Here is a 22,399-nt window from a genome sequence, read left to right on the forward strand (position 1 = left end):
TTCTGGTCCGTCTGACTGTTTGCTCTGCGCTACCAGCTGCGCTTATCTGAGGCAAAGCACAACGTTACACACGGGCACACAAACGCACAGATTGATGCACATGAGTTCACACTTGACAACAGACAGGAAGAACACAGTCTGAGCGATAGGTTCACATCTGTAACGGGGCACAGAAATAGACAGTTCCACAGACAGATGTGGACTGATGATATCAGCAGTAACGTCAGAGCTCCACCTCATCTGACTCAGTCTGCTACAAACCTATTAGTGGTTACGTACTGGAGCCCTGTTGTTGTCTGAGTGAGTCATCCCAGGTCTCTTAAAGTATGGACGGGACTAAAAATAGACAGCCGGTATGTGACCAGAGGAAATGCTGGAAAAGCTGCGCTCTCCTCCATTCATAAATGAGCAAGAGGAAATTACATTCTGGTTTCTATTTATCATGCCCTTCACTCTGCGTCCTGATGATGACTATCTCCTCCTCCTCCTCCCCTTTCCAGAGAAATGAAGACATCCAGTAGAATTTAATATCAGCATTAGCGTCATCTCCGTAAACTCATATCTCAGCCTCAGTGTTCATGTTAAAAAAGGCAACTTTTTCTTCTCGTAACTGTGGTATTTTGAGCGACTCAGATGCTGGATGTGATCTTAAAATAATAAAACATTAGAGTCTGTGTTGGGTGACCTCACACCCTAATTTCAAAGGCCTTGTCAGCTTCCTCCTCTGGTCTGGTGTATTTTAAAAGAATCACGTCATTTAAGGGGTAAAGAGACCAGGCCTGAGGTGTCTGTGTGACTGGTTGTGTTTCTTTGTGTGTGTTTGTGTGTGTGTGTTTTCTAGTTGTGCAGGAAACCACACCTCTGCAGTGCACAGAGGCTCTCAGGCTTTAGGGAGGGTGTGAGCAGGGCGGCAGGGAAATGAAACAGGGGCGTAATGATGGTAGAGAGAGAGCCAGGGGGAGTCAGACAATCATGTTAGTGTTCAGGTTTCTGCTCCATTTTAAACCCTTATTTCCTGCCTTTTTTCAGTAAGCATGAGTGAATGGTGTATTGCTGATTAATTGTAGTGGCTGATTGAGGCAGTGAACAGAGTCCGGCAACTTAATTGATTAACGAAAAATTCATGTCTCTCTGTTTTTGCCTTAATAATCACTGATGTGTGAATGTGTGTGTGTGTGTGTGTGTGTGTGTTGTTCCTGGGTGTGCATTTATTGACTGGGTGTGTGTTTCTCTCTCCACTCCCAGTATTCAGCTCTCTCGACATGTCTCGGTCGGTGTCTGTGACGGCGGCGGGCCAGTGTCGTCTTGCCCCCCTCATCCAAGTCATCCTGGACAGCAGCCACCTGTATGACTACACCGTGAAGCTGCTGTTTAAGCTGCACTCATGTGAGTGACACACACCTCTGTTGGTCAAACTGCACAACTACAGGCTCAGTAGAAACAGCACTCAGTTAAAGTTGTTCAATGTTTCTGGTGAAGATGTAAATATTCTGCATTATTAATATTTCTGAAGTTTTTGGACAAGTTTTTTATCTCCAGTCTTGGTGATTTGACATGTGTTGACTCCAAGCTAAAGGGAAATGCCACCTATTTTAATGATAATTAACTTACAGTACATCACAGTTTCGTTAGTCATTTTTTTGTGTTCCAAGATTCACCAGACTCTCCCATCTGCACAAACTCTTTGTAAATCGCTCGTTTTAACCTGTTGAATGCCACCTCTTCATGAGGAGGCGAGTATGTAGGATTTTATTATAGAGCATAATCAGCGCCCTTGAATTACCATATAAGGCTTCATTCATAAAAATGTCACCCAGGAGTAAAATGAACACTTCGGAGCTTCAAAGGCAGCAGACAAAAGCATAACAAATTTTGCAGGGTCAGTAGTCATATAACGGGAAACAATTAGAAAATATGATTACACTACCAACGACAGGTCATTAGAGCAGAAATAAAAACAGAGTGGAGGTCAGATATGCCGATAGGAGGTCAGTTATGCCAATATGCCAAAATATACCAATTAAATCTCAAAAATCTCTCTAAAAAATCTACTTGGCAAGCAATGATGATGATAATATGGTAAAAAGAAATTTTATTATTATTTATTTTAGTCAAAGAACAAAGACTATAATACTCATACAACAGGTCTGGACCACTCTGAATTTTGTCGAGAAAATCGGTAAATGCCACAAATTCTCTTAAATCACTCATACGCACCACTTAAATCTGGTCTGGAGTGGCTCTTGCATGAGGCCCAACCTCTGTTAATCAGCATTGGATTTAGCTGATGAGTTTCTAGCTTTACCTTCAGCTCTTAAACATCTTCGGGTGTAAAAATAATGTGTTTGAATACTTAGAATGGGTGACGCTTTTCTTCAAAACATTCAAAGACGACATGCTCTTCTCTGATTTTAAGAATTTCTCTGACCCCTTGAGCTCATGAAATCTTTCACAGCTCAGCTGCATGAACTCTAAAATGCATCTCAAAAAACCTTCTCTCAGTTTCTGAGAAGCTGGCGTTTTGTAGATTTGGAGGCTTTCACCTGACAGTTTTGATATATTCATCCACAAATCCCATCATCCATGTGTGCACTCAAGCACAGATATATTCGTTTCACCTGAACACTTTACATGCCCAAGCACTGATGTGTGTGTGTGTTTTGTGTGTACTTGCAGGCCTTCCAGCAGACACTCTCCAGGGCCACAGAGATCGCTTCCAGGAACAGTTTAAGAAGTATGAACTTCCACTCGCAGTCACACACACACAGGCAGAAAACCAGTCAGTCACAGTTTCACTGGTACTCTCTGTGTGTGACCCAGAGGACTGAACTTTTAGTACCATGTTGAATGAATTTTCAAAGTCTAAACCTCACTCTGATTCTCTCACCATTCCCCTTTTCCTTGTGTCTGTGCTTATCTTTCCTTCTCTCTGTTTCAGATTAAAGAGTCTGTTTTATCGCTCCAGTAACTTGCAGTACTTCAAGAGGCTGATTCAGATCCCACAGTTGCCTGAGGTGAGGACTGGCTTTCGTAAATCTTAACTTTTTCCACATATTAAACACACCTAAGCTCCAGGTTGACCCATTAGGGCTGATTCAGGTTAACCAATCAGTTTAATCATTTTCCATTAAAAACCTCTGTTTTTTGATAGTATAAGTTTATTTACCAGTTATTTATAAACCTTTAAACTATACTTGATTGGTGCTTTTGGGAAACTGCATTATGCATGTCCCTCTCTTAATGCTGCAAAAGTTGAAAAACATTCTTATATAATAAAAAAATGTGTGATTGTTACAGAATCCTCCTAACTTCCTGCGTGCATCGGCTCTGTCGGAGCACATCAGCCCCGTGGTTGTGATCCCGGCCGAGTCGTCGTCCCCCGAGTCAGAGCACGTGGTGGAAACAGACGACCTGGTGGACACCGACGTCCCTGTGCTGCCGGTAAATAAACCAGACAAGTATCTCTGAATGGTGCCTTCTTAAATGCAACCCATCTGTTCTGTGAGCTGCTGTCTGGCTGTGTGCTGCTATAATCAGCAATCAAAAAATTTAGAGGGAATTTTTTGATTGTGGGAGTATTCAGGAGGGAATAGATGCTAGCAGGGAATAGTCTCCCATTTGAAACAGCATATTTGTTACATTCTTGCTAATCCTACTATATTTTTGTTAGCATGTCATGATGTTGACGTTCACATAACTGGCTGTTGAAGCTGAACTTGAGAATATTTGTCTTCTTATGTAATGAGATTATTAATTTTCGACCTTCAGAGCAGTCCAGCTGCAAAACACCTGGATGATAGACAGTGCATGAGCTGAATATTGTTTTTAGCAGTGAATTCATAACCAGGTGTGTTAAATGTAGTTCATTAGATGACATGGAGCTACAGGAACATATATTTGGATATACAAACTCCAGTATGTAATGATTCAATGACATCAGGACATGTTAAGTTTTACCAGTATTAAACATTCTCACCCAGGCTCCTGTGGAGACAAAGTTTGACGACCTGTTTGGCACCTCGGCTGCTATTGACCCATTCAACTTCAACAGTCAGAACGGCATGCGCAAAGACGACAAGTAAGGCTTGAAAATGTTACATTGTTATATTTGTATTTGTATTGTTATAGCTGTCATAACAATTACAGTTAAAGGAGGAGAAGAGAAATTAGTCTTACATACATTTGCACCAAAAAATTAGATACACCTGTCTTTTTTACATCTATTATCCACTGATCCCCAGTTTACTTTGCCGCACAGATATGGGTTTTCAGTTCACTACAATACAAAAATAGAAACAAAGATCATTAAGCGTTTGATTGAGGAGAGATGTTTTTCTGTGTGCATCAGAGACCGTCTGATTGAACAGCTGACCAAGGAGAACAAGGCCCTAAAAGAGGAGTTGGTATCTTTCAGGCTGGAGGTAAAGAGAAGAATAATCTCCCGTTATTTATCTCAGACTCATATCTCAACAACAACAAAAAATTCATCACCTTTTTCTCCATCTCTGTCTCTTATTCCTACTCTGTTCCCTTTCCTCCCTCCTCCCTGCCTCTCTCTGCATCCCTCACCAGAGTGGTCGGTTGTGTCAGGCTTTGCGCGGGCGTATCAATGAGCTGGAGGCGGAGCTAGCGGAGCAGAGCCACCTGAGACTGCAGGCCGCAGGGGAGAGCGAGTTCCTGAGGGCAGAGCTGGATGACCTGCGGAGGGTCCGAGAGGACACGGAGAAGGAGCAGCGGAGCCTGACGGAGATAGAGAGTTAGTACTTCTATCAGCTCGGCATTATTACATATTTTTACTGTATTGATACAATTCAAGTAGTGTTGAATAAAATGTAAACACAATGGATGCTGTCCCACTTTTACAGAACAGGGACATGATATTAACTTTCTTTGGACACACTAGTCCATTAAACGTCCAGCGAAGACTTCCTGCTTCGTGTTTTATCACCTTCATTTTCTGATTCTTCCATCTGCTCCTGGTTATATCAGTGACTCTACTAAGTAGTGTGGGCTGCAGATTTGGAAGTGTAGATGTATTTCAAGGGTAGGCTGCTTCCTCTCAGAATTTAAATTATTTAATTGTTCCAGTGTTGGAGAAAAAAAATCTGTCTGCACTCAAAATTAAGACCAGAAACTAAACAGGGAGCAGCGATTTAAAAACACTCATCCTTTAATTTCTCACAAGAGACAAAAAAGAAGTAGAAAACAATAAGTGGTGATTGGATAAAAAGAATTTACCAAACTAGGCCTTTTATAGCTTTATTGCAACAACAGTTTAACTGCAGTTTCCTCACATGCTTCCGTCATTTACTGTCGCTTTGCAGAAAAAGCTCAGGCCAATGAGCAGCGCTACACCAAACTGAAGGAGAAGTACACAGAGCTTGTTCAGAGTCACGCAGACCTGCTGAGGAAGGTGAGAAAAACAGCTCTTGCATCATAAAATGTTCATAAAATCCTTCCCTTATGTCCTTGTGTCCTCCTATAAAAACTTTGAAGTTAAATTAAGTCCTGTCCCTGTAGTGTCCTTTTTATATTTCCTCCAAGCTGAAGGTCCAGCTTCTGTCCTAAATTATGTTGGTATGTATCTCTGCACGTCTGCATCTGTGTCCCATGTGCTTCTGTGTGTGCAGAACGCAGAGGTGACCCGGCAGATGACGGTGGCCCGGGCAGCACAGGATGAAGTGGAGGAGGTGAGGAAAGAGATGCAAGAGAAGGTGAAAATCGCCCAGGAGGCTGCAGACAGACAGGTGAGGATGACACACATTTTATATAAGCACCAAACACGCATACTTTGATAGTGACTGCAGGGAGCAAGTAACCACATTTTTGACAGGGAGGAAAATACGAAATAATCAGGTAAAAGGTGGATTTTTGGGGTAATGCAATTATTTGGCTATAAAAAGACTTTGGCATCTTCTTGGAGAAATATTGTCTTTATGGAGCTTTAAACTTCAAGATTTTGGTAAGACTAAGATATAAGAACACAAGCTAACTCACTGAGTGTCAGAAAGTCCTACACACTTTGATGGAGACCCAGCCGACGGTAGATAATGTCTGACATTTCTCTAAAGGTTTTGGAGCCGGTTGTACCAGCTGTTCATAAGTTGAAACTTATCCTCATTATAACGTCAGTGTTTACTAAATGGAGATTCAAGCTTCACTAAATCAAAACCTGTTGCATTTATTTAGATTGAAGAGTAAACAAGGTAATAATGGTCGACATATCTGACATGACACTTAAATTACAAAACTCAATTCTAATATTGTTAGACCAAATAATGACAGTTAGCTTAGCAGATATTTTAGTTTTTAGCAGATATTTAGTTGGCTTAGCTTAGCGGATATTTCCCTCTCACTGTTAACTGCATGAATACTACTCATTTTAAAATGAGTATGCAAGTATGCAGATATAAATAAACAAATTCATACCTACATTCACCAAGGATTAAGTTTATTTTATCTTTTGGCCCCTAAAACTGTTATTTTTTGTAAGTTATGTTACAGCTTGTGATGCTACGGTGACTTCCTGTTTACATAGCTGATTGCTTCTTATTGGGCAGTGCTACAGTTGTTTCCTAGCAACCAATTTACACATTACAAAAGTCTTTACCAGCTAAGACATTTCTAAGAATTTAGGAAGGACTTTATGCACAGACTTAGTAATTAATTTACAAACAGCTGGTGCAACCCAATCCTTTATGTGTCCATCGTTTTTCTTGATGATCTCAAGCTGAGCTGATGTGAGTTACCTGAAATAACCTGAAGACTTTTTTTTTTGTCTAGGAGAGGGATCAGCTGCAGCAGCTTCAGGAGCTGCAGAGAGAGCTGGTGTCCAGCAGGGCAGACCTGGACTCCCTGAAGACCATCATGGCCTCATCACAACAGGTCAGTCTTCCTCACAGCTTTACTAGACTCCTTACACAACACGATTATCGTGAATCTGCAAAAAAAAAAAAATACTGGACTACTAAATTAAGTCTCCAATTTTCTGTTCCATTAAAAGGAAATAATACCGACTACTAGGAGAAAGTGTGAAAGGATTAATGATGTGATATTTTTTACCCTGACTAACAGACCTTGGTGCTCCTAATGGGGTACAGTCTGGATAAAATGTAATAATAAGCTTCTTCCGTAATACACTCTATTATATTCAAAAATGACTTGAGAATCTCACTTATGTCCCACTTTTGTATTAGATCCATGTGTTTGTGAAACCACATGGATCGGCTGCTGTCAGATGTCCATATGAGCAGTGAAAGAGGTTTTCTTCACTGTAATTATTCCTCCTGTTCATACTGGCTATAAAGAGATCCCCTAATGCGTTTTAAATGTAAGTGAGTGCATTTAAAAGTTTGTCTGAAGCTTATATGAGGCGTCAGCAGTCTGAGTTAGTCATATCAAGTGGATATCTGCCACATTTACAGTCTTTTTAGCATCAAATTCCCTCTTTGTGTTTCCCTGTTGAGCTGCGGTGGAAGTATAATAACAAAAAGAGACTTTGGCACTAAAAAGACTGTAATGTTGAAAGATATCTACTTGATTTGACTCATTTGGATGCTGAAGCTTCATATTAGCTTCAGATTAGCTTTCAAACACATTTTTGCACAGAGGGAGGACTGTGGATTTTGGACTCCATCACTTACATTGTAAGTGCTTTATGAAGGGATCTTCTGATGGTCAGTATGAATAGGAGGGATGATTACAGCAAGAAAAACCTAGTTCAATGTTCATATGGGTTTTAAGAAAGACTTTAAGAAAATTGTAAACCTGTCCTTTAACTTTTTTACATGTTATCAACCAAGAAACATGAGATCCAAGTAATATTATACACAGTATACTACATGTCATATACCTCACTATTCAGACGTGGCATCAACAGATCCTGGATCCTGATGATGGTGGAAGTGTTCCACCATCATCAAAAAACATTTTCCTATCTGTCACACTCACACAGTCCTCAAAACACTCACAAAACTGTCTTTGTGCTTCTTTTAGACTTCATAAACCCTGTCTGTCATCCTCACTGTCACTCCCGCCATTTCACTTTTTGTCTTGTTTCTTTTATGTCACCTCCCCTCTTTGTCCTCCTCCAGCACCCGTTTCAGAAGCTCACACACATCCAGTTTCTGACAGAATTGATGTGCTAATAAATTTCCTTGACATCAGGGATTGAATGGATTGGTTTTCAGCGTGGAGGGGGAAACAATAGCAAAACTGTTTTCACCCTCTACTTTTCTTCTTAATCGTCTCTCCTGGCCTGCGTTTGTCATCTCTGCACAGCTGAGCCAAGTGGAGCTCGCAGATGCCAAGTTGATGTTTATAACAGGTGACTGAAGGCATCTATCTGAAAGAGGAGGCTTGAATGAAAACACAGAAGCAGTCAAATATTTTCCAAACAGCTCCGTTGGTTCCTGTATCTTATCAAAAGTTAGCAAAAGTCGTTTTGCGGGTGTATTTTTGAGATAATAATTGATGCACCGTTCTGCGCCCCCCTCATCCGTCTCTCAGCCTCCCACTTTTTCTGTCCTCCTCCTCCATCTCTGTAATCTCTGCAGTTCTTTTCACACACATCCCACGTTATATCGCTCTTGTCACGTGCCTCCAGTGTCCAGCTCTCACCAGCTCCTGCTGCACAGTTTACATTCATAGTCATAATTCTGCTTCTCCTTCATCTCTCAACATTCCTTCTTCTCTGTCGGACCTGCTGGCACCCAGCCTGCAAGTCTCTCACCTGTTTTTTTCTTACTTGCAGAACACTTTAATGTTTTTTCACAGTCCTCCAACAGAGTAACACAGTTTTCCAGCAAGCAGGATGATCTGATGTTACTCTGTTTGTTTCATGTTTGTTGCATCGCTGTTGAATTGCACAACCGCAGCTTCCCGATGTTCGTTTGATTGTAAACTCAACCTCAACCCAAATCTCTCTGGAGACGGTACGCCTATCCGCAAACTTAAATAGAGGCAACGTTGTTATGATCAGTGGCTGAAGACAAAGTGTTTTTTTTATTGTGAGGTCAGAGCGCTTGCATCATGCAGTACCACATCCTGACGAGTCATGACAGCTACGTATTATCCAAACCATGTCTTCCTGTCTGATCATTGTGCCTCATTGTTAACTTTTTCTCTTTCTGTATCTTTTTCCTTCTCTCCATGTAGTCAGGTGAGGTGCTCATTACTCAGCTCGCCACCCTGGAGTCTACGAACGCGGAGCTTGTCCAGTTCTTGTCCAAGGTGGAGTCGGAGCTGGTTGTACGGGGGGAGGAGCTAGAGCGAGTCCAAAGCTCATTGGCCAGTGAGAGGGAGAGCGGGGTGAAGACAGCAGAAGCCCTGCAGAACCAGCTTAATGAGAAGGTTAAGGGTTGAATGAGCTTTTTTAATTAACTTTCTTGATTAGCTGTAATAAACCAAGCAGATGATGTATTTAGCGTCAAGTGAGAGAATCCCCAACAACAAAGTCAGCTTTTAATCACGTTCACCCCCCCCACCCCTCCACTCCCCCAAATATCTTCATGAGTGGTGTGATAAGTTCAAATGTGTCTGCATCCACAGGAGAGCAGGGAGCAGGCATTAGAGAGCCAGCTGGTCGCAGCTCGCTGGTCCAGTCTGCAGGGAGCCGTGGAAGAGGCAGAGAGGATCATTCAGGACTCGCTGGTGCAGATAGACGACCCGGCACACATCAGCTGCACCAGCTCTGCAGGTCAGACGCTTTAAACACTCACACACATTTTTCTGAATGTTTTAACCCCATAAAACACAGAGCAGAGCTACAGTAATGGGACAATAATTATAATTCGGTGCGCATGCTTACATGTTAATGTCTCTCCATCCCTGCAGACTACCTAGCATCCAGGTGTAAGGCCTCTTTAGACTGTATGGACCGGCTCCATTCTGCCAGAGAGGCCTTCGTGGCTGACAGCACAGGTGAGACGACTCTGTGTAGATTCATATGATACAGACACATCATATGTTATGATATGTAATGAGGTTATGTAAGAAGCTCGTACACAGTAAGTTATTTTAACTCGTGCTGTGGTGCATTTGATTCATCGTTTTGCTCCTCAACCTTTTCATGAATAGTTTATTCATCTGAACAACCACAGACCTTCATAATATTGCAGCTATTTGTAAAGCATGAATACTCAACACGGGGAACAACCTCAGAAAAAACAATTAAAAGTAGAGATCAGCTATATGTCATTCCTCCCAGAAACATAAGGTTGACATCATGTATGCGCTTCTGTGTTTTAAAGTGCTGTAATCAATATTTTATTATAAACATGGATCAGATGACAGCGTCTAATGTGAAGGAGGTCACTGGTTTTGACGAACCCACAGAAAATGTTACCCAACTCTGTAGTTCCCCTCAGTTCAACGGAGTGTTTTAGCATCTTTCAGCTAATCGTTGTGGTTTTACAGCCCAAAACTTTACTGCTTTGATTCACTCTCACCACTCTTATCTGCATGGTTTTCAGCAGCAGCTGGCAGCTGTTTTCACTCTAATAAACCCACCAAACACTACCTGCCAGGCACCAAACGGCTAGCAGTTAGTGACTAGCTGGTGAATATAGTAGAGCGTTTAGTAACTGTAGTAATGTTTCCCTCAGTAGTTAGTGGAGAGCAAAATTGAGGTAAATGATAGTGACTATTGGACATATAATCATCAGGTGAATGTTAAATGAATGCTACTGTTGCTCGGATGTTTACCTATTGCACCTGTTGTTGGCGTCTGTTTGCCAACAAGTTCACCAAGACAATTTTGTAAAGGGATAATATGTCTTTGTTGTGTTTACAGCTTGTTGCTGTCGCTTTTTTGTGGCCAAAAAAATGTTGATGCATGTTTAAGATAGTATACGGTATTGTCCTTCTTATGTAGACATGCTAAAATTTCAAAAAGGCCACGTCAGGAAGAGGAAGAAGAACTTTTGAGATTGAGGTTTGAGATTAATTACCCGTTTCCTGTTTTTGTTTTTGTTTGTTTGTTTTTGAGCAGGTGTGTCTGAGCTGGTACGAGTGGTGACCCAGTGTGGCCACCTGGTGGGTGACACCATCGTTCAGGGTAGTGCCACGTCTCACATGGTGCCTGTGGAGCAAGCTGATGGTAAGTCTGTGTGCGTGCGTGCGTGCGTGCGTGCGTGCATGCGTGCGTGTGTGTGGTCTGTCATAGGCTACTTTTGGGGACAAATGTCAGACTTAAGACCGGTTAATTGGAGACTGCTTGTCCAGTTGGGGGCAAAAGCCATGTCCCTATTTGGGAAAAAGCTGATTTTTTGGGTCAGTGGTTAAGGTCAGGGTTAGGGTTGGGCGAGTAGTGGTGATGGTCAGGGTTAGGGAAAGTCTCCAGGAAATGACTGTAAGTCTATGTAATGCCCCCAAAAGTGGTTTGACATGTGTGTGTGTCTCTGAGATAGAGTGAAAAGATTGTCATCTCCTGTTCTCCCCTGATGTTAATCTGGGAGGAGTCGGTCAGTAAACCCAGACGTGTTCATGTTCTGACGTGTCTGCGAGTAGTTCATGTCTCTTGATGTGTTGCGTGTGTACAGTCAGGTTGTGCAGTATAACAGTCTCTGTTGCTAAATTAACGCAACTTTCCCACATGAAAATGTGCCATAGACCGTGCCAAAAAAATTCCAGAATGTTCCCAAATGAGGTTTGCATTCAGTTAGTCAGAAGAACACAAGTTGATGTTGTTCAGACAGTAAAGATCGATGTAATCTACCTCAAACATAAAAATGGGCACTTTGGAAATGGAATTATATATTTATGTTAATGGATTTATTTTAATGACATTATTGACTGATTTCATTTGGTGCTAACGTTGGGGTGAAAGTTTATTTAATAAAGGCTTGTTAATGGAACTCAAGTACAGTTTTTTTCTTTTTACATAACTTAGAGTCCACGGTTCTCATGTTCAAAATTAGCACTAAAATATAGTTGTTTCTCAGATATGCAGTATGCTTTTTTTCACAGGAAGTGATTACATGACTCTTCATGGGTGGTATTTTTTTTAAAAATCACATTATTTTACTTATCTTGTAGTTTTTCCCAATTCCTGCCATTTTACCACAATAAGAACACATAAAATGTTGCAAATTGTATCGCAATTTTTGAGAGAAGCTGTTGCAAAATCAAGCATTTTTGGCTGCAATAATCATAGAAAAAACTGGAAAATCCTAGAGGGACTGATATAAGCTAACAGTATTGTCTACATGTTTAATTGGATATATTGTACAATTAATTGTAGTGTTATGAAAATAATCTCTTGTTGAGTCTGTCATAAAGCCTTGTGCAGTATCAATGTGCATATCTGAAAGTCCTGCTGCAGTTCTCACATTTAACTGCATTTAGAAATAGTTCTTTAAATAGTCTTCAATGCAGAGTTTCAGCCAAAATATGCACGGATAAAATAAAAATGCTGACTTCATACAGAAGTAATGTTTACAGAGTTTTCTCTCTTGGTAGACGTTGGCAGGCTGGGCAAGTCTAAACATGCCCAAATATAATGGAGCTCTGGCCAGTAGCCTTATTACTGCAGCAAAAAACAAACATGGTGAATTGAAACCGGGTCAAACTGAAGCGACGTCAGTTGCTTTGACTCTGGGAATCGATATAGAACACTTTGCTTTGACCCTGTCTTTATCCAAATGTTTGCTAAAACATCTGAATGCAACATCAGAAAATTTGTGTACAGTTTGATGCAAATCAGCTGGTTGACATGCATTTTCAGATTTGAATCTGAAGAACGGGCAGACAGCTGCTGCAGAGGTAGTTTTAGCCTCCCTCTTCCTCCCATTAGAGCGGCACGTTGCCTGAGGGGACGTCAGCATAATTAACACTGCAGCTGCAGCTACTAGTGGCACTGTTACACATCTGAGTTTACATAATGTGATATTGTGATAGAAAATATCATAGTATACAACAACTTGAACACAGCAAACCAGATTTATTTGTGGTATCACTGTTTTTCAGCATGTCTTTATATATTTTAATGAGTGATTTTAGCAGTTGATTTTATTTATATAGCAGTGCCAAATGACAACAGAAGTTATCTCAGGGCACTTTTCACATAGAGAAGGTCTAGACCGTACTCTTTATTTTAGAGACCCAACATTCCCCTATGAGTAAGGCACTTGGCGACAGCCGCAAGGAAAAACTTCCCTTTAATGGGAAGAAACCTTGAGCAGAAATGGGCTCTAGGGTGGGCGCCATCTGCCTTGACTGGTTGGGCTGAGAGAGAGAGGAGTGGGAGAGGGGATAGATACAGAGAAGCACAGCAACAACAACAATAACAACAACAATAATTATAATAGAAATAATAGAAATATGACTTGTAATACTAGTATAGTATAGTGATAGCAGTAAAGTCTGAATCCGCCCTATGCTTGTCTCTGTCCTTTACAGCTCTGTCAGAGAGTGTGAAGGCATGCGGGGCCGAGGCTCTGGCTCTGCTGGGCCAGATGAAGGAGCAGGACAGCCTGGCCACAGCGGACAGCTGCAAGCTGAAGGCAGCTCTGGAGGCCATCCTGTCCACTGCAGAGGTCGGTACTTCTTAATATTTGCACCCGAATGTTTTTGAACCCTGTGTGCTGATACACAAAATGGGTCACAGTGTCCCAACAGTCATTTGATGTTTTAATTTAGATGCTGATATAAGGTTAAAAGTTTTAATAAGAACTTTTTTGCCTTGATACTAACTTGAGTCTCTCTTCGGTTCAGAAACTGCGTCCTCGGGGTTTGGAGCTTCAGCAGGGGGAGCTGGGAGATCTAGTGGAGCAGGAAATGGCTGCTACGTCCGCTGCTGTGGAATCAGCTGCCACCAGGATAGAGGTACATGATGGCGTTTGTGTGTATGTCTAGTATACTCATCCGGTGGCAGCTGTATATTTAAATAGGCTGGCTGTGTGAGAATATTGCCCTTTGTTTCACTTTACAGCAGTATTAACATCAAAGTGTCTGTTTTTGTCCTTTGTTTCTCTGTGTATCTCAACAGGAAATGCTCAACAAGTCTCGAGCCGTTGATACAGGAATCAAGATGGAGGTCAATGAGAGGTAAAACACAGATTAGAGGCTGGGTTTGAGAGCTGCGAGGAAATGGACTGGAATCACTAGATTTTAGGTTGAAAAACAAACAAGCATAAGGACTGCTTGTGTAATGTCTTCCAGAGAGGAGTTTAAACCTCAGATCAGCTGAATAATAATATATGTTTGCATAAACTTTGGCATCTTAATTAACTTCAGGAGAGAGAAAATTTTGAACTAGTTCTACTAAGATCATTATGCTTACAAGAATATCACATTTTCTTGAAATAGCAATACAGCCGACCCACAAACAAACATTTCTACTTTTTTATGGCTTTGTCTTGCTTTCTTTCCTCTTTATAGCAGTGTGGTTGGATTAAAATTAAGGAAGAAACCATATCCAAACGAAAGTGGCTGAACAAAGTAGCTGATTCATCTGTCAAAAATAAATACGAGCCAAGCCTCCAATTATTTGTTTGTGAAAGAGCTTGACCACAAGTTGTAAAAGATGTAAACAAAAGGCAATGAAGCAGAGAAGAAAATAGAGATGCTTTTCCACAAGGCAGCACAGCAGTCACATGATACTTCTGGTAGTTTGTAGACGTTCACACACTCGGGGCTGATGTGCGAAGAATTTCATCAGTTCAGCCACAAAGCCTGTGAAGTCTGAAGTCAGTGTGGCACATAATGTTTTCCTGCGAAACTGCTCTTTCATCCCTACAAACCTGCGGAAATGACTTTCTCCACTGTGTATTTTATAGCTCTAATATTTGTAACATCACTAAATCTCATTCGTTTTTTTCACAGGAGCCGCTCTACAAATGTTATCATGTTACAGAGATCTTTATTTATATTGTGCTGCTAACAGCTCCAGGAAGTTCACAAATCTCTTGATTACATTATTGGTCTGATGCTTGACTCTCTGCTTCAAACGTACACCATCAGAGTGATTTCTTCACTCAAATCTTCGCTAAACCATCCGAGGCTAAAGTTCGGTTTTAGGGATTAAATCAGATCAATACAGCTGCTTTTATCTCATACTGATGTAAATATGCATCTCATCCAGTAATCAGTTTTATAACTTTTCATTTTTGAATCCTAAAGACAAAAAGAGAAGGATGATTATTCATCTAGTCTGTGAAATAATTGTGTTTGTGTGCAAATAAAGCCAATTAAACTTGCACTTTTCTCTCATCTCCTCCAGTGACTTAATTATTAATGTTAAAAAAGAAAGTTGTTTTCTCAATAACTGCATTTGTAAGAGATAATTATGAAAAGAAACAAACAACCACTGCTGCTGGAAATACAACATTGAGAATTTAGGTCAATGGTGCATCGGTCGTTCACTAATTAGACGCAAAGTATTGAAGCTGTAACTACAAACCAAATAGTGAGAAGGCAGGCTGCTCTCTGTTTTGAGCTGTATCTTTTAAAATAAAGCAGATGTGTTCTAGGTGGGAAGATTTGCCTTCAAGATATTTGTAGGCGCAACATTTAGCAGGCGTCATGATGTTTTGCTTCCTATCAAATAGAGAGATCAGCATTAGTTGCTGCTGTTGGAGAGCAGTGTATCACTGTGTATCCTCTGCTCTGTCACCCCCTGCAGGATCTTGGCCTCCTGCACAGAGCTGATGCAGGCGATCAAACAGCTCATTCTGTCTTCCAAAGATCTGCAAAGGGACATTGTGGAGAGCGGTCGGGTGAGTTAAGCTGGTGTTTTTCATGGTCTTTTTTCTTCAAGTTAAAAGCGAGGAAGAGTCGTGCGTGAATATTTACAGATTACTCACCAAGTTGTGGATCTAGGACTGCAACTGATGATTATTTTCATTATCGATTAATCTTTCAATTATTTTCTCAATTAATCAATTCATTGTTCGGTTTATAAAATGTCAGAAGAGACAGATGAAAAATGACCGTTGCAATTTCCCAGAGTCAAAGGTAACGTCTTCAGATGTCTTGTTTTGTCCGACCAACAGTCCAAAACACCCAAATATTCCATTTACTATCACATATGACAAAGAAAAGTTGTAAATCTTCACATTTGAGAAGTTGAAAACAGCCAATTGTTTAGCATTTTTGCTTAAAAATTGAGTAAAACAATTAATTGATTATCAAAATAGTTGCCAATTAATTTTTGTCGATCGACTGATTGATTAATGAACTAATCGTTGTAGCTCTAGTTGGATCATCAGCATAATTTCTCTAATTTGAACATCTAACTGCTGCAAACTGACCTTTTAGAACTAGCAGCTGTACATTTTGAATCTTTTAATAGCAAAATTTGATACAAATCAGATCAAATCTTTATTGTCATGAGCAGTCAGTCGCACTATATAATAAAATTTTTACTTTTCTTACTCCGTAGATAATTAAACAGAGCTGGGAATTAAATATAAAACTGTTAAATTTTAAACTATAATCACACTATGTACAAACTTTACAAGATAAAAATTAGAATTAGATTAAATGTAATTAAATGTAAACATAATTTGTAAAAAAGTAGAATGCAGACTTCTTTACAAAGCAAATCAATGTTTGTTACGTGTATGTATTATATGTTGCATGGTAGAAGTTTGTACTAGAAGCTCAGTTTTCTAATAAAAAACAGAGAATACACCAATCAAAAAATGTATCAGTTATTCCTTACAATATAATGCAGCCCAATGCAACACTACGAACTTCCATCTCAAAGCTGACCAGAGTTTCTGACTCACAACCAACAAAAACTGACTAAAAGTATCTTCACAAAGGCTCTTTATATAACAGGGCCGTCGTATTGGATTTCATCAGATTGTAGGGATCTTCAGGATACAGTATCTGGCCCCTGTGCTCATTCCTGAGAGTTTTTAAGCGTGTCATGAAACTATTTTAACGTTCCTTCTTTTGTCCACCAGGGGGCAGCATCCATGAAGGAATTTTATGCCAAGAATTCCCGCTGGACTGAGGGCCTGATTTCTGCCTCTAAAGCAGTGGGATGGGGCGCCACGGTCATGGTGTAAGTGCCAGTCCTCCCATGAGTCTGTGTAGTGGGAAAGTTTATTGCAAAGCAGCTGTAATTACTCTGAGAAACGGAAATGTTCTCAAGAATGAAGAGATGATCATTACCAGGAAATAAAGTCACAAAACACGAAATCAGGATGGCCATTCATAATTCTGGTGTTTCTTATTGCATTTAACTTTGACATTCAAAAAACATCGAATCAGTGAATACCCTGCGTTTATTTTGCTCTGTGTAATTTCAGGGATGCTGCTGATCTGGTGGTTCAGGGCAAAGGGAAGTTTGAGGAGTTGATGGTGTGTTCACATGAGATCGCCGCCAGCACAGCGCAGCTTGTGGCTGCTTCCAAGGTGAGCAACAAATTCAAGAACTACATTTTTCACAGGTATACTGATCTTATAGAGGCTTAATTGTGTTAATGGAAAAATAATCCTGACTGGATGGTCTAAATTGATAGTTTTTTTTGCTGAGCTAATACAATAGGAACAATGCCAGTATATCCCATGTTGTAGATCTCATGTCTTGTCTTGTTGCTACTTTCTGTCTCCAGGTAAAAGCAGACAAAGATAGCGCCAACCTGCACCGTCTGCAGCAGGCATCCCGTGGCGTCACTCAGGCCACCGCAGCTGTCGTGGCTTCCACCAAGTCTGGGAAATCCCAGATTGAAGAGACAGGTGAGCGAATTTCAACAGCTGTGCGGCTAGATGTTTGACTTTGTAACTGACAGCTGATTCACTGGTTTATTTATTTGTATGTTTAAACTGTATTTGATATTAGAACATGTATTATAACCAGTTGTTAGTTATTCTGACTTAATTCCTGATTTCTTACCAAAATGTTTGAAGTTTAAATATAAGTTACAAGAAAAGTTACACTTTTTCTTTGAGAGTTTGAACATAATTAATTTGTTGTACAGATACGATGGACTTCTCCAGCATGACTCTCACCCAGATCAAACGACAAGAGATGGACGCCCAGGTAAGCAGCACAATACAACTGAAAGCTCTGTAGTTATGTAGTTATGTTGTTTTTAACCAAAACAAATCAACTTTACTCAAGTTTTCTGAGAAGATTACATGAATTGAAAACAAGCTAACTCTTCTCGTCCGTTTGACCCATAAAATTAGAAAATGCTATTTTAAGAATGAAGGTTTAGCTTTGTGTTGTTTGTTCAAACATCCACATTAGACTCTAAAGGCACATTGTTTTTCATCCATTGAGAAGCTGAACTTTAAACCCATATGAACACTTCTCTCTGTGTGCCCTCGCTTCCCCCCACAGTGGAAGAAAAACAAAACAGAAAGGTCTGGACGTGCGCACACACACGCTCCATTGTTGTAAACGCACACAGGGCTCAGATGTGAAGATTATTTTTAGTATATTTTCAGTAGTCCAGCTCAAGCTTTTGTGTAAATAAGGATTTATAACTGGGTTTTTTGAAAGCGCCCAAGGATACGAGGAAAACTGGAGAAAATACAATAACCCACCGAATTTAGCCTAATTCTGAAAAGTTAATTGTATATTTAAAAAAATCAAAAATCAAAGTTATGTAACAATAAAATAGTTCAAAAAATATTTAGAAATATCTGATATGACCCACAAAAAGATCATTTTATGAAATAGATCAATGGCTCAAAGCTAATGAGGTTAAAAGTTGTGACTTGTGGAGTGGCTTGTAATTTATTTTACAATTCTTTGAATGAAGATTAGTATTAATTGGAGCACAGAAAAGGCCAGTTTGTTCCCTCCCAGTCTGTCCCCATCTGACCCTCCTCTGACTCACAGAAATAATGATCAGTTTAGGTTTTCCATGGTTGGCGAGGGGGAAATAAAAGGCTACATAGAAATGACAAGTGTGTAATTGTCCTCTCCCCTGTGTCTGTGTTTCCTCAGGTCCTGGTTTTGGAGCTGGAGACGCGTCTGCAGAAGGAGCGAGAGCGTCTCGGTGAGCTGAGGAAGAAGCATTACGAGCTAGCTGGGGTAGCAGAAGGCTGGGGCGAGGAAGAGGAGGGTGAGGACATAGGACAACAACTATACATACAGGAAATACCTCAAAAATATTATCAAAAAAGATTAAAATCTGCATTTTCCTCCTCCGCAGGCACAGGTTGAGACCAGTCGTCCCTCTCCCCTACCAGAAGACTTGCTTCTGTCTGCCTCTTTCTATTTATACACACACATTTCAGTCTCTTTCTCCCTTCTTTTCTTCTCTTTTTTGTTTGTTTGTTATTCTAAGCCAAATGAAAAGGTGCTTCTTTTCTAAACCTATTTCTCCATCTGCGCCTGGAAGCTTCCATAAGGTCAGTACCAAGGGCTCAGCGACGGGGGGGCGTTGGAAGGAGGAACCGATGGATTTCAGGAGTCGCGAAGGAAAAAGACCCCCACTGCCTCTCCCCCAGGACTGTGTTGGTATAAGGCGGGCATGAAGTCGATCCGTTCTACCAATTATTTGTTGTTTTCTTCCCTGGTTCCCATTTTTAACAACGGCGCTCCGTCGAGGAGTTGCAGCGGAGACGCAACAAGCACAAGTTCTACTCAAGACATCCCAGGATGCACTGCACAGGGGCCAAACTCGCAGCAGCAAGAGGGGAAATGAGTGACTGTCTGCCCCACCCCCTGCCCCAAAACCATGTCTCTGTGTAACAAAGATGACATGCATGCTCTCCTACTAAAACAAGTGTTTTGTTCTACGTTGTGAGCTTATAAAGCTGTGGGAGCCTGAGCTGCTCTTTATCTGTTGGTGCAGTTTGACGTCTTTGCTAGTTTCTTCCTCTTCTTCTTTTTCTCACTGTGAGTTATCACCTTTTAAGTCCACACCGCTTCACTGACTGGTTTACTGGACTTTCTGCCTTTCACCTCCTCACTGTTGTAATGACTGTGACTGTTAACTTTCATTGAAACTCTTAAAACCACTCCAAACTGTCATCGTGCAGACGAGTCGGGGAGTAGTTTCAGAACAGGAAAGTAGCACAGTTGTTTTTGTTGGGTTATTTTTTGAACAGTCCTCTTCTTGTGAGGTTTGAGACCACTGACTACCTCATGCTACATCTTCAGAGGTAGTGGTGCATCACAGGGAGGTCTGATGAGTAGACATTCGGTCAATTTTTGGACATTTCCCCCTTTTCAGCGGTTAAAGTTAGTAAAGGGGGTCAGGAGAAAACACTTTGGGGTCTACTCCCTTTTCTGTTCAAAGTTTTTTTTCTCAACGACAACAGTTAGAGTCTGGCAACAAACATAACGTTGAAGACCCCTTATTGGTGCATATTTTTAGATATGTCAGCAGCAGCAGCTTTGCAGGTGGAGCTGGGATCCAGTCACATAATGAACTGCTACGCAACGGCGTTGTCTTCTGACAGACAGCGAGTATCAGTTCCTGGAGACGTAATGACCCTGCCAGCAGGAACAACCGTGCTCCTGGTGTATTTCAGGAGACAGGACTGCCCGCTAAGTCAGATAAAAACGTTGGATCTCTTTTAAAAACAAACTTCACGTCAGCTTCGAGGAGCTCTAAGGCCATCCAACAGCACACTTTTGTTCATGAAACGTTGAAAGATTTATCTGGTTTATCACATGATCCTGCCTTTTCAAGTACCCCGCAGGACTGACGTTGGACTGCCGTTTTTGTAAATCCCTGACTAAACTAACAGTCTGTATTTGCAGGACCACAACGGACTCTCATAAAACGAAATGCGCAGCACACAGACTGCAGCGTTTTCAATAGCTTCCTCAAGACCACATAGCTGTGTATATAACATACAAGCCTTCTACTGATCTTTTGCTTTCATCTAATCTGAAAAGCAACTGCATCAATGTTTGCATCTCTCCGAGTAAGGATTCAGTTTAATTGAATTAGGGATACAAAATGGTGCAAATGAAAATCACCCATAACTAATATAAGTCGTTATTTTTTTCCATAAGAGGTTGTTATTTAACAGATTTTCCTACTGAGGCTCATGACTTGTTGCCAGTGGACTTTGTGAGACGACTGACCATGCCTTTGGTTTACCATGAGATGAGTGGACATCCGTTTTTTGAACCCGACACCTTTACACTTTCTTTCTGTTTGATGACAATAGCGGTGATGATTCTCTTGGAGTTCGTCTTTCTCCGTGTCTTAACATACTTAGTTTCGACGCTCAGCTTCAGCTGTGTATCTCTAAAAAAGTTGTGACACTGGGTATTTAACAGACACTGGTCAAATAGTATTTGCCAATAATTCTTTTAAAATGTCTTTTTAACCGTTTGGTGCAGCAGATGGGCGAGTCACAACACAGTAAAGTAGTTAAAAGTTTATTACTAAATAGACGTTGAAATAATTAGACACCACCCATCTGGTGCTCCAAACAGGTTACAGCAAGTATTATTTGCAGTACTGTTGGGTCCAGGTCTTGTATTTAATAATGATTTTAGCTGTGTTGTGTCACTTCTTCCACGCCTGGGCAAAACGGTAGCTGATTTCATTAGAATAAACAGTTTAAAAGGAGGACACGTCCTCTCTTTATGCTATTTCATTCAAGTGTCTTGAAAGATGAATTGAATGCACCTTGAGTGATGATTGGTTGTATTTTTGCCCAAATATTCTTTATTAACCTCTCTCTCTCTCTCTCTCTCTCTCTCTCTCTCTCTCTCTCTCTCTCTCTCTCTCTCTCTCTCTCTCTCTCTCTCTCTCTCTCTCTCTCTGTCTCTCTCCCTCTCTCTCTCTCTCTCTCTCTCTCTCTCTCTCTCTCTCTCTCTCTCGCTCGGGTCTGTGTCTGTAGTCCTACCAGCTCAGCCAGCCTTTCAAACTGCCTCACACTGTAGTCAAAGAGAAACAAATACTCACATAGCAACATTGAAACATGTCTTTGTATGATATACTAAAACTATGTTGGTGGGTTTGTTTTTATTTTTTCAGTTTTTAAAATAAATATTTCAACTCGTTAATACAGACTTAAGTGTGACTGTGGTTTTATTTTGCGTCTCTGACAAAAGGAAGAAGTTATATTCAGATGATTCAGCTAGAGGAGAGTTATGTTTCTGTCCTCTCACCTGGTGTTTTCTGTTTCCCTGCATAGTATTTATTCTGGGAAAAGTTGGATATTACGTAACAATCACTGTTCTATTAATCCTCTTACCTGCTGATGCAACATGTGGTGAGAAACCTCGAGGAATTCTAGGAAAATAAATGGATAATTGCATTTCAGCTGTTTTGGGGAGAGGATATAATATGTATGATAATGTGATTTCAGTGCAGACACAATAGGATGCTTGTTTGTGTGTGTGTGTGTGTGTGTGTGTGTGTGTGTGTGTGTGTGTGTATGGAAAAGAAAAGGTGGGGTGTGTGTTAGGTCAATAACTGTCTTTTACAGGAGTAATAACCTCACATCTATGTCAGAGCAGAGCTAA

At 40.7% G+C, this 22,399-nt stretch overlaps 1 protein-coding gene across 3 annotated transcripts in view; it reads left to right on the top strand.

Moving 5' to 3' along the window:
* Positions 1–21,943, top strand: part of hip1 (huntingtin interacting protein 1) — a 54,832-nt gene extending 32,889 nt beyond the window's left edge. For all 3 annotated transcript variants that reach the window (XM_067594504.1, XM_067594506.1, XM_067594505.1), the window contains 24 exons: positions 1,246–1,386; positions 2,677–2,734; positions 2,939–3,014; positions 3,298–3,441; positions 3,981–4,078; positions 4,349–4,421; positions 4,573–4,756; positions 5,325–5,413; positions 5,631–5,747; positions 6,784–6,885; positions 9,157–9,351; positions 9,550–9,697; positions 9,835–9,921; positions 10,991–11,098; positions 13,399–13,535; positions 13,714–13,824; positions 13,988–14,046; positions 15,623–15,716; positions 16,911–17,011; positions 17,259–17,364; positions 17,565–17,688; positions 17,931–17,992; positions 18,908–19,025; positions 19,116–21,943. In XM_067594504.1, the coding sequence (XP_067450605.1) occupies positions 1,246–1,386; positions 2,677–2,734; positions 2,939–3,014; positions 3,298–3,441; positions 3,981–4,078; positions 4,349–4,421; positions 4,573–4,756; positions 5,325–5,413; positions 5,631–5,747; positions 6,784–6,885; positions 9,157–9,351; positions 9,550–9,697; positions 9,835–9,921; positions 10,991–11,098; positions 13,399–13,535; positions 13,714–13,824; positions 13,988–14,046; positions 15,623–15,716; positions 16,911–17,011; positions 17,259–17,364; positions 17,565–17,688; positions 17,931–17,992; positions 18,908–19,025; positions 19,116–19,126 (2,543 nt within the window). In that variant the 3' untranslated portion in view covers positions 19,127–21,943. The remainder of the gene's footprint in view (positions 1–1,245; positions 1,387–2,676; positions 2,735–2,938; positions 3,015–3,297; positions 3,442–3,980; positions 4,079–4,348; positions 4,422–4,572; positions 4,757–5,324; positions 5,414–5,630; positions 5,748–6,783; positions 6,886–9,156; positions 9,352–9,549; positions 9,698–9,834; positions 9,922–10,990; positions 11,099–13,398; positions 13,536–13,713; positions 13,825–13,987; positions 14,047–15,622; positions 15,717–16,910; positions 17,012–17,258; positions 17,365–17,564; positions 17,689–17,930; positions 17,993–18,907; positions 19,026–19,115) is intronic.
* The last annotated feature ends 456 nt before the right edge of the window (positions 21,944–22,399 follow it).

This window comes from Thunnus thynnus, chromosome 7 (assembly GCF_963924715.1).
Source record: "Thunnus thynnus chromosome 7, fThuThy2.1, whole genome shotgun sequence".
In the NCBI taxonomy this organism is placed as follows: domain Eukaryota; kingdom Metazoa; phylum Chordata; class Actinopteri; order Scombriformes; family Scombridae; genus Thunnus; species Thunnus thynnus.